The sequence below is a fragment of the Ciona intestinalis genome, chromosome 11, assembly GCF_000224145.3.
Source record: "Ciona intestinalis chromosome 11, KH, whole genome shotgun sequence".
Taxonomy (NCBI): Eukaryota; Metazoa; Chordata; class Ascidiacea; order Phlebobranchia; family Cionidae; genus Ciona; species Ciona intestinalis.
Genome location: NC_020176.2, coordinates 4,844,379 through 4,856,708, shown reverse-complemented (window position 1 = coordinate 4,856,708; position 12,330 = coordinate 4,844,379). Strand labels below are relative to the sequence as shown.

The 12,330-nt window shown below is 38.3% G+C and overlaps 2 protein-coding genes across 3 annotated transcripts; one reads left to right on the top strand and one right to left on the bottom strand.

Moving 5' to 3' along the window:
* Positions 1-681: 681 nt before the first annotated feature.
* On the bottom strand, positions 682-5,221 carry LOC100183744. 2 transcript variants are annotated; one of them, XM_026836693.1, is made up of 5 exons: positions 4,003-5,221; positions 2,952-3,008; positions 2,273-2,441; positions 1,926-2,029; positions 682-1,781 (listed from the first exon to the last, which is right to left on the bottom strand). In XM_026836693.1, exons 1-5 carry the CDS (start codon positions 4,661-4,663, stop codon positions 925-927), a joined length of 1,848 nt encoding a protein of 615 aa, XP_026692494.1. In that variant the 5' UTR covers positions 4,664-5,221; the 3' UTR covers positions 682-924. The 2 variants fall into 2 exon arrangements, with proteins under 2 accessions (XP_026692494.1, XP_026692493.1); XM_026836692.1 differs by having other exon boundaries at positions 2,273-2,453; positions 4,003-5,060.
* A 2,760-nt stretch (positions 5,222-7,981) lies between these two features.
* Positions 7,982-12,138, top strand: LOC100178225 (carbohydrate sulfotransferase 11). The gene is made up of 7 exons (XM_018813924.2): positions 7,982-8,119; positions 8,956-9,027; positions 9,406-9,566; positions 9,906-10,033; positions 10,354-10,554; positions 10,808-10,951; positions 11,312-12,138. The coding sequence occupies exons 2-7, from the start codon at positions 9,024-9,026 to the stop codon at positions 11,640-11,642; spliced, it is 969 nt and encodes a 322-aa protein (XP_018669469.2). The 5' UTR covers positions 7,982-8,119; positions 8,956-9,023; the 3' UTR covers positions 11,643-12,138.
* The last annotated feature ends 192 nt before the right edge of the window (positions 12,139-12,330 follow it).

The window sequence follows — 12,330 nt, the reverse complement described above, 5'->3', positions numbered from 1 at the left end:
AGCGCAAGGACAAATAAGTTACATTCATTTCTTAAACTCTCTGTCAATCTATGTGACGTACTCAATAACTTGAATGTATCTCTCATTCTATATTAGCTTAGAACGGCAATATTGCGTTCATTAACCTAACCAAAATCCTCGCTTTGAACTGAATGTTATTAACGGCCCAAGCTTTTGTGTACGGATACAAGACCAGCGTAACTTGTGAACAACAAGAACTTTTGTTCCACGATTTCGGTGAAACAATCGACTTGCTTCCGCCATGGTAGGTATGCCAGAGAGAAGCGTGTCATTAGTCGGTTCCTCACACAACGGGCTATTCTAGGCACGGATATTATCACCAGCATACGTTACAATGGTAGCGGCACAGCTTTTAGCTGCGGGACTACAAGCTTTGCTTTTAGTTGAGCATGCTGTCTTGTAAGTTACGTCTACTACTATAAGGTAAGATGGGACAACTAGCACATAGTATCCAAATATCCTGATCGTGTTTTAAACAATTAACAACGCCGCTATATACTTTAGGACAAAAACAATAACCGAGCCAGAATAAAGTCTCCATATTCTCACTTGAAATATGTTTATTTTGTTTCTAAACTTGTAAACTTTCGTAACAGTGTATTAAACCTCACGTAGTTTTGTTGCTTTTCTTTGTTTTACGGCCATAATACTGATAATTAAGGTCACGCTACACAATGAAAAATATCTTTATTAAAAACTTTGTATAAAGTCAACTGCACTAAAAAATTAGTTCTTTAATTATTACACCTAGTAGCAAAAGTAGCAGAAAGTACCTTCGTGTCAGCATTTACAATGGCCACACATTTGGCCACAACGTACCTGTTATCTACATAACAGCGCTAAGTCTCACACCACTAGAATATGTACTGCATTTCTACTTAACGGCAAACAAAACTAATCAAATCAACTCCGTTTCTTTCTCACACGATCAGTATTATAATGCGGGCGAGGAATTTTCCTTTCCAACTCCGCAGCGCCATCGTCCGAACGAGTTCTTTCACTTTTCCTCGGCCGCCTGGTTTGAGACTTTGGTTCCTTGCTCCCATCCGATCTACCGCGTCTCTGCTCTTTAGCCCACCTCCGGGTTCGATCCAATTTCCTCTGCAACATCTCTGCCTCTGTAACTCCAGCAATGATCTGTCGGAGCAACTCTTCTTTCCTCTTTAACTCTTTTCTCTTCTCTGCCAATTCTCTCGCATCCGAAACTGGAGGATCTTTTTTGCCTGACCTTCTCTCATTTTCTCTTCTTCTTCGATTTGTATCTTGAGTTTTTAAACCACGCCTTTTTTCTCTCGGTTCTCTCACGTTGGATTCTCTCCTCTTTGATTGCTGTATCTTATACTCCTTTGGTCTTGTTGGCCTCGTAGGTTTAATTGAGTTTTTAACCCTTGGAGTAACTATAGGGTCCAACTGTGTACGGTTACTTTGTATTATAGCTTCATTGCCAATCGCTTGTTTTGTAGTTTGTGGGGTTTGCGGCACTACCGACCTTACAACGGGCGCTGGGATCACACAGACTTCGTAATCTCTTTTCTGTTGAGGTTGGATCCCATTTTCGATGTTCTGTTTGTTATGTATTGTTGCGTATAAATCCTGTCTTTGTTCGGGCTCTGTACACGTCACTACCCGGTGTTGGTCGCTAGGATACGGGTCTGGGTTGTATAATGGGGGTTCAGGGGAGTTGATGACGTCATGTTCCGGTTGAGTAGGTATGGGGGGCGGGTCAAATGATGGGGCGGTGGGTGGTGGGGGTTCACTCACTGTTGACGTAATAAGTTTAATTATGACGTAATGGAAGATGACAATAAAATATAGCGTTACGAAAATACGGCCGTATATATACATATATGGACTATTTGTCCCAAGTTGTTAAGTCAAGGTCACTACGGACCATAACTACTTACTTGAGTTGTCCTCACTGTGTATTACAGACACCGTGGTTGGTGGGTGTTGGTCCAGATTCGTCGCCACTTCAGTGTTTTTCTCGACGTCCCCATGTTTTTCACGTCTGCGAAAAAAATCAATAAAATACGCGGGAATCTATTTTTGTTATAGTTGTAGGTGATAAACAACAGCGTAGCATACTATGGGATCTGAGACTTATAAGCCAGAATTGGCCTATTACTCCAAGGATTAAACCTAAGTTGGCTGATTACCCCAGCAACTTAGGTCAGAGAGGCCCATTACCCCAATACCCAGAGTGCTACCACATGTCACTTCCCCGAAAGCAAGCAACAAGGCATTGTCTTACCTGTAGGATAAGTAGAACTTGTTGCAACTGATTTGAATTATCATTCCAGGTATCAGAACCAACAGCACGATGGCCACTGCCCCCAAAAGAAACCACCGCCAGTGGGCGGCCAAGATCACAGCTAGAGGAACGTTGATGACGTACATGATGTCGCCACTGGTGGTCGAGTCTGGTGTGTATGCTGCAGATGTGTAAGTGTGTCTTATGCCCACTGTCAGGTTATAGTATGGTTATCTTCTTATATACCAGACACACATGGTGTATTTATACACCTCATGCTCACTGTTGAGTTACAACACGGGTGTCTTCTTATACACCAGACACACATGGTGTATTCATACACCTCATGCTCACTGTCGAGTTATAACATGGGTGTCTTCTTATACACCAGACACACATGGTGTATTCATACACCCCATGTTCACTGTCGAGTTATAACATGGGTGTCTTCTTATACACCAGACACACATGGTGTATTCATACACCTCATGCTCACTGTCGAGTTATAACATGGGTGTCTTTTTATACACCAGACACACATGGTGTATTCATACACCTCATGCTCACTGTCGAGTTATAACATGGGTGTCTTCTTATACACCAGACATACATGGTGTATTCATACTCCTCATATACCCCATGAGTTACAACCCACATTGTATCCTAAACATGAACTTACTACTTCCTTCACCACCGACGTCATAATCCATAAACGGGGGACTTCCAACGCCTTGACCTGTAATAAGCAGAAACATAGAGAGGCTATTATAGAAAAGAACAGACAAAGTCACGTTCAGCCAATTGTAGTAAGGTGGGGGAGATGGGACACCTTTTCATTCTATTTTCTTGTCCCATTTGGTTTTAAACAAAGAACATTCAAGGAATTATAAAACCGTATCCTCACAACTCCCATATACCGTGGTTAATCTTTTAAAACACCATCTTCCCCTACCTTACTATATAACAAAAGAAATATATTTCGCCTAAATGGCAACGTGAGTCTTCTATTCAAATATAAACCAATCACTCAACCCTATAAGAACCAGATCAGGGTCAGATTTACGGAATTGATTAAAAATGATAGGGAATAATATTAATATTTTGCTTTGAAAAATGTTTCAATGAAAGTATGATAAGCTGAAGTTAATTAATTGCCAAACGTAGATTGTCGGTTACTTTTTGGTGTGGTTTCTGTAAAGAAACTAAAAAAACATCTGAATTTGTGTGCTGGGGGTTTTGTATAATAATAACATTTGCTTTCATATACTGTCGTTATATTTGGTTGTTTTAAAGCCCACACAGGCATTAGGAATGTCACTGTGGTTCAACTTCGCCTTATATATAATTTAAGCTAAAAGAACCTATTCATATTTGATGCGGCATTTGTTCAATGAATAAGCGCTTGTTGTATAAATAACCTTGATATCTTGGCACGAGTGTCATGGGTGTAAATTATGTAGGAATTTATAGTAGGGCTGGGGAAGACGGGATATCTTCAGAACATAATATCAAAATATTATCATCGTGTTCTAAACAATTAACAACGGTCTATGGGATTCGTGAGGATACGGTTTTATAATTTTTTGAATGTTCTTTGTGTACTACCAAATATAACGAGAAAATAGAATGAAAAAGTGTTCCATCTCTTCCTACCCTATTTTATACGTTATTTAGTTCTTAGGAAAACTTTGAATATTTCTCGTTTAAAAGTTAAATTGTCCCATAATTACCTGGTCCATAATATGGTGGCACGGGTGTGTCAAGGGGTACTGAGGTTGCAGCAGTGGCTTCGGTACGCTGCGTTACGTCGCGCTGCGTTGTTGTTTGCTGTTTTGCATTTGCGCTGGTTGCATTCTCTTCCACCGGATATGACGCGTTTTGAAACGTCGTTGCAGTAACTCTTACAGGGTTAAGAGTTAAGATTACTTCAGGGGCGCTTGTAGTTGTTTTGTTCGTCGTATAATCTTCCCTTGTCGGGATAACGTGTGCGCTCCGTGACGTAGTAGCTATGACGTCACTATCTCGGGTATCTCCCTGTGTGGTTGCAACAGCTACTGTTGCAAGGTCGTGCAATAAGCTATGCGTGGTATGACGGGTTGGTGCTTTCTGGCTCGCCGTGCTTTCTCTGCTTACCGAACGTGATTGATTATTTCCGCCTTCACTAGCCGCCCATTTCAAAGTAGTCGCTTGATTTCCCGTTACAGTTACAGGTTGAGTTACCACGCTAAGCGGAGTGGTCGCGATTTCTTCAACCGGGGTCGTTGTTAATATAGAAATATAATCGTCGTAGCCGTCCTCTGAGTATAAGTTGTCGGAGTTCTGGTTGTCATATTGAGCTGTAACTAGTAGTAGCAAAGGCAGAATAAAAAGTAATACTTTAACTACTTTCATGCTTGAGATTATGTAACTAGCTACCCATGTTCAAACAAGACTTATAGCATTGAATGTCAACGCGTGTCGTTCAAACATAACTCGCCTCGCCTCGGGCCAAGAGAAACGTGTATAGATCATGCAGTCTTGCCCGTCTGGTTTTTGTGCAACGTATTTACATAAATTACCGCTGTTACAACAAAACAAAATAGGGTACGTCAAACTTGGTCTTGAATTGTTTATTTTGTTGGTGCGTGTGTAAAAACTCTCACTTGTATATTTATAGTTGTTATATTAATGCTTTATGTGTGCCGCGGTTTCACATTTAAATATTCAGCATTTATAATTTTTGTAATTAACATTAATTAAATCTTTTTAAAGACGACAGCGAAAATCAAATTAATTAAAACAACGAAGAGATGGGAATTATAACAACACACACAACGTTAAAACACGCTGTGGACTTAAGGAATAAGGTCAAATAAAAAGCGTGGCTGGTAAATCCAGCACAAAACATTATCATAATAACTGTGAAACATTAACTTTTAAAACAAGTCGCAAAATATATAAAACATAGATATCGTAAAGTAGATTTTAAAAATAAAATTGAATTTCAGTCTACGCGCTTCAGAGACAAGCAAAATCCGAAAATATATTTTCATTCATTCTTTACAAGAGAACGCGGTTTTGATTCGAATTCTTCTTATTTTGCTTTCGCCCATAAAGTTTTGATAACAGAGTTACAGCGACGAGTTTCAACTCGGATTATTTCAATTAAGTAAGATCCTCTTGCTATTAACGGTAATCCGGCGGCACTGCGCAAATTATTCGAATAAATAATGCATGCTTCGTCTCAGCGTAAAATATTCTCCATCGATTTGACGTTTGATTAATTGAACGCCGCGAGCGCTGAAATAACGGCATTAAAGCTTCGACGTATTAACAAGTGTATAAAAGCTTTTTATAATATAGTAGGGTGGGGGAAGATGGGACACCTTTTCAATCTATTTTCTCCTCCAATTTGGTAGTAAAAAAACATTTAACGATTTTTTATAAAACTTTATCCTCACGGCTCCCATAGACCGTTGTTAATTGTTTAAAACACGATCAGGATATTTGGTTATTATGTGTCAAAGATGTTCCATCTTCCCCCACTATATATAAAAGCTTTCTATAATATTGATGGTGTTTATTACTGTGGGGTAAGATGGGTTGCTGTTATTATAGAAAACGTAATGTTCCATATTCCAGAACCTTGTTTTTAACAATTAACAAAGCTTTTTTAGAATCGTAAAGATACAGTTATATATTTATATTTGTGTGAATGTATTTTGTTTGCTACCAAATGGGACGATAAAAGAGAATAAAACATGTCCCATCTTACCCCGATCTACTATATAGGTAGAAAACAATGCGCGAATAAAAACACACGGTTGAGCAGCTTAATATATAGCCGATGGCGAAAGGAAGATTAAAACATGCTTTGCATTGAACGCATAAGGTGAGGAAAGGTCGTTTGGATTTTAATTAAAGTTAACATTGCGCAATAATTTGAGGCGTTCGTTTTACGGTTGGTGAAATAACAAAGGGATTTGGGCTGATAAGTTAAGAAGGTTCGGTTTATAAGAATACAAACACGCCTTGTGTAATATGATGTAATATCACCACAGCGTGTCATTGATTAAGTTATTATGTATATACAGCAGCGTGGTATGACGTGTATGTTGCAATAACATTGGACTTGTTTTAATACAGCCATGACAGTGCATATGTATGATGCGACTTTAAAATTTTAGTTTAACAACTAAAGCTGTAGAAAATTTGAGATGGAAGTCGTATATTATAATTTTGGGCTGTCATGTTTGTACTGAAACTCAATAGAAAGTTTTTTATTCAGATAAAATACGAAGTCTTGACATTCAGAACTTTTTATCGTGTTTAGTTCGTTCAACAAATGTTTCTTTTGAGACGACGTATTGTTGGTATAAGCCTAAGTCATATTGTCGTGTGCTACACTGGCTTGAGATGGTAAAGTGTTTATATTATCACCACTCTACAAGACAGCGCGTATCAAGGGAACGACGTCGTGTCTTGAACTGGAACGGTTGGGTTTTGAGAGGGATTCGTTTACAATTTGATATTCGGACAGTATGTGTTGTATGTTTATGGGTGATAGATAGCAAGAATGAGTTGTTTTATAATTGATGTTTGGCGTGTTCAGTTAGTTAAATGTTAAGACTGTGAAAATAGGGTATTGATCCAAAGGGCGGCCATTTATGATTTCATGTATAAATATATTGGAATAGTAAACTACTGGTTTCAGTAGGGTGTGAGTAGGTCTAACTAGTACAATCGTAAAACTTGACAGTGTGCGGCTTATAAGCATAGAGATAAGTTGTGTTTTCGTATACAAATGCATGTTTAAAGAGGTTTTAATCATTGTATTGGTTTGTTAGAGTGATCTGCTACATTGGTTGCAGTTTAGTGAGATATAACTGTTTGAATGTTTAACTGGGAAGTAAGTATAATCTGTGTTGAAGGGGCACACCGTTATATAATGTGGCCATGTATAAATAGATAGAAAAATGGTTTAAATTAAAGTTTTGTTGATAGGGTGGTAGGGTGGTAGGTTTCAGTTCACATCCTTGGTGTGGGAACTATGTCAGTTAAAGAGAGGGGCAAGTTTCTCTTGCATGTTTTTGGGACCGAGGCTGTCTGTTTATGCCCAAGCCGTTTCGCTCGTTAGTAATCTGTGTTTTAACTTTAGTATGTTGTGGTGAGGTTTGACAGCTTGTGCGAAGGGTTTATTGGTTATGTGAGGTGTAGCTTGCTATATAATAGATTGGGGTAAGATGGTCCATGTTTTTATTAACTTTTATCATCCCATTTAATAATAAACAAAGAATATTTATAGAATTATATAACCGTAACCTCATGAAAAGAAAAGAGCGTTGTTAATTGTTAAAATACGATCAAGAAACAGGACTGCTAAATTGTGCTCACGATATCCATCTTACCCCACAGTACTTTATGTTGTAACTTGTTACTGTGGCAGGTTGGGCACTCAGGCATAACCTGTATTCGCATGGGAGTTGCTGGTATGTTATAACGCGCGGTCGCCCTGTTATCGGTGAAGCGGTTTTGTTTGTTTTTTAGTCATCGTTTTGTTAAATACCATTGTGACGTCATATTGCCCCTGGCGCGTTCATAATTGTACGTCATAACCACGTTTATGTTCGTAACTTTGAGCGAAATTGCTTCCTTTCATAGACATGTGAAGGTAGATAATGTCAGGGCGGTCTAAGGTATGGGCGACGTGTATTGTTGCGTTTTTTGCTTTGCTTCTACTTGCACGTATACCTTACCATAGCAATATACATACGGCGTATAAGGGCAAGGCTAGAAGTAATGTATTGACCACGATTTACAAAGCCGATAGAACATCCGTTGTGAACCTTGGACCTAAAATTAACCATAGTAAGTAACACTTAGAAATACTTCTAGTTAAATCCCTAAACTATAATATGTTGTAACACATTTCATTTAGATCGCCCATTTGAACTTTTTTCTAATTCAAATCCGTATTAATATTCGATCACTATTATTACGTAGTGCAGTGCTTGAGATATTAAGCTAAAATCATTTGGGAATGTAGATTTTTACCATTACTTCCGTGTTTCCTTTTTATTCTAACTTTCGTTACTGTAACCGAAGAGAAAAATTAAGTTATCTAATACTTCAATTGACGTACGGTTGGAGCATGTGTTGAAACTTAATAGAACCATAATAGTACATGGGCAGTAACTGTGAGACACGTTGTTGTAAAACGACACCAATGCTGTTACTCGTAATTGTAGAATACCAAAATATTGGGTAATTGCCGTATGTGGTATAGTAGGGTAAGATGGGACATCTTAAGAACACAATGTGCAAATATCTCAATGGTGTATTAAACAAGCAACAACGGTTTATGGAAGTCGTGAGGATACAGATTTATTACTTTTTGAATAATCTTTGTTTACCACCAAGTGGGACGAAAAAGTGGAATGAAAAGGTGTCCCATCTCCCCCCCTACTATATAAACACCACACGCAGAACGCATCTATAGGTTCTATTTCCCCACACGCAGAGCGCAGTATGGGTTCTATTTTATAGAACGTTAATTATAAATTCTCCACCGAATAAGAACTAGCCAAACACTTTATTACATTGCGCTCAATCTATTGTAACATTCTGGTTCCAATAACCTCCAATTTTCGTTGTTCTCCGCGGTTGGACTACATGGAATATTCATACGACGTTTGTTATTTCAGCACGGCCGTCACGAAGATGTTACGAAGCTCGTTACTACAACAAGTGGTTGAACGCCAGCGATCTTAATATGGGTATGTCAACACGTCACTATGACGTAGTGTCGCGTTCGGGTGAAGATATGTTGACATGTGTGTTTTCTTGTACGTGAGCTGTATGAATATACCATGTGTGTCTGGTGTAAAAGAAGACACTCATGTTATAATTCAACAGTGAGCATGAGGTGTATAAATACATTACATGTGTTTGGTGTATAAGAAGATACCCATGTTATAACTTGACAGTGAGCATGAGGTGTATAAATACACCATGTGTGTCTGGTGTAAAAGAAGACACTTATGTTATAATTCATCAGTGAGCATGAGGTGTATAAATACATCATATGTGTTTGGTGTATAAGAAGATACCCATGTTATAACTAAACAGTGAACATATATATAAACCTGGTATAGATTCAGATACGAAGACCTCCCAACCACAAGAGCCTCACATCACACGACTAAAGGAAATTTCATCCCGATGCGAATCGTCTCATTATATAAACAAGAGAATAGATCTTTCCCGGTTCGTATTCGACGATGAACATAAACTGATCATGTGTGTTGTACCGAAGGTAATTTGACAACGATTCAGACAGAATAGAAATCAATAATAGCGTATTTAAACATAAGAGAGATGCATTGATTTGTTCAGCGTAAACGTATTCATGTAACGTTACGTAAGTGATACTTTTGCATCAGTATAACGCGTATATAACACTTACTGCATAGGACAGTTTTAAACAACATTTCGATCGCTTGTTACTTACAAAAATCACGTAATTTGTGAACCGAGGGTCATAAGATCGAACCCGGGATCGTTAGGACATATTGGTTAAACCTTATGCAACCATTTTAATTCATTTTGGTTATTTTAATTTATTATTACTTAAATTCACAACAATTCATAACAGGCGGCTTGTACAACGTGGAAGAGAATCATGTGGTACTTGAATGGTTGTGAGAATGACAAAGAAAAAGTTTTTAAATTGAACGTGGCAATCCTGGATTTAACAGCGCGAAGATTGAAACGATTATCAAGGTGTAACTGCGTGTTATATAGCTTAAATTATTACTTGTCTTAACCTTTAGCCAAAGCTCTATAATGATTAAGGTAGCTTATAACCGGTTGGTTCGCGGCTTAAATTATTGCTCTGAAGTCCAAATTACACTGGCTCGCAAGTATATGAATAATTGGCGCGTTATTTTGATTGTGTCGCCTGCTATAGTGGTTCATGTTTTGCATGCTTACAAAATATGTTGGTTTTTAGACCCTTATGTTTTTATTGACTTATTAAACCTTAATGGTTAATATATTATGACGTTCAATTTTTCCCACATTCAAGTTCTGATCTTTTCCAGTGTAAGCAAAGAATCGGCGATCGAGAAACTTCGATCTTACACGAAATTCTTCGTAAAAAGATCTCCCTTTGAAAGGTTGGTCTCGGCCTACAGGAATAAATTCATTACAAGCAAAAACCCGAATTATAGAGAAAAGATTGGCAAACAATACGCTAAAGTTCAAGCTGCAAAGCTACTGCAAGGTTTACGCCTTCCAATGAGGTGAGGCGTTATTTGATTGTCAGGTTATAATTGTTGACGTGTCCTTGGTTGGGAAAATTATGAAATAATTAGTTCGTCCCGCGCCGTGACCCAGTGGGTAGGCGCTTCTATTGTAACCAAAGGGTATCGGGTTCGGGTCTCTATACTGGTACTATTGGCGGTATATTTGTCCTTGGCAAGTCATCATAACGATACGTTATTACGAGTTATTTTCTTAACGATATCATTTTTACAAGTTGTGACGTAATTACAGAAATATTGCCCGTGGTCGTGTTGGTGTTGATGACGTAATGAATGACGTCAGGATACGTTCGATGAACGATACCATGCAGGAACGTTTAAGAAAGTATCTAGTGACGATTAGACATGGAAATCTTACTTTTGAACAATTTACAAGGTTGGTTTGTTGCTATTAGCACAGTGGTTGGCGTATCTGTCTCTAGCTCAGAGGTTACGCATTCAAGGCTCGTCGCTGCTGCCATTGTGAACGTATGTCTCCTTGGGTAAGACACTTAACGATACTTGCGCAAAACGTAATTTTTCATGGCCGAAAATTTAAACAAACTCATGGGGAATCACTGAGTGGAGCAATTGCTGTTAAGTTTCATGCGCAATGACACATACGTCCACAATGGTAGCAGTGACATGCTCCGAGTCGTTATCCTCTGAGCAAGCTTTCACCAACACTGTACCAGGGCAGGTGTATGTTTATTATTTACTATGTATGTGCTTAGTAATCTCCCATACCTTCATACAGCCACATCGTTAAAGCTACCGAATACAACTTACCTGGTGAACTAGACGTCCACTGGCGCCCCCAGGTGGAGCTTTGCAACCCGTGCGCTTTAAAATATGACTACGTCATCGATTTCCGCAAGATGGCGACAGAGTCCAACGAATTGCTTCAATACGTCCAGCGAAATGATGACGTAATGGATCAAATTCGTTTAAAAGAAACACACCGAGTGCTAACGAACGATGATACGGTCGCTTCTCATATGAATTTAATTGATGATAATGTTAAGTTAAAGTTGAAACGGTTGTATGAAAATGACTCTTATATCCTTGGCTATTCTCCGATGCGTTAGAAGAATGGCAATTGAAAATATAGTAGGGTGGGGGAAGATGGGACACCTTTTTATTCTATTTTCTTTTCCAATTTGGTAGTAAACAAACATTTAACGATTTTGTATAAAACTTTATCCTCACGGCTCCCATAGACCGTTGTTAATTGTTTAAAACACGATCAGGATATTTAGTTATTATGTGTCAAAGGTGTCCCGTCTTCCCCATAACGTACTATATAATGACGCAGTGCAATTGACAGCGGTATTTAAACGATGTTTCATCACAGAGGTTTCACCTAGCTATGAGTATTTGTATTTTGTATTTTATTCTGTGCTTTTTTTATGACCGCCAAGCGACAATTTGTTGCCATTGTTCTATTATTTTTTTATTTTGTCAAAGTTTTATTTGATTCTGTTTTCTTCTACTTTCTACTGTGTTCCAACGTTCTATAATTTACTTCACTGAAAATTTTGTCGCAAAACAACGCAAAATATTGACCACACATTTCTAGTAAAAGCCTGTTCATTATATTCTGTATCAGTGACAAGGGCGTAGCCAGCCTAAAATTTTGGTGGGGGCCAAATGTTTTACGGTTGTATTTTGGGTTTGAAAAACCACCTAGTTACAACACAAAACACGGGAAGGCGTACTGTGAATGGCATTTATTTTTCACAATTACGCCGCATGAAAACACAACGATCTACAACT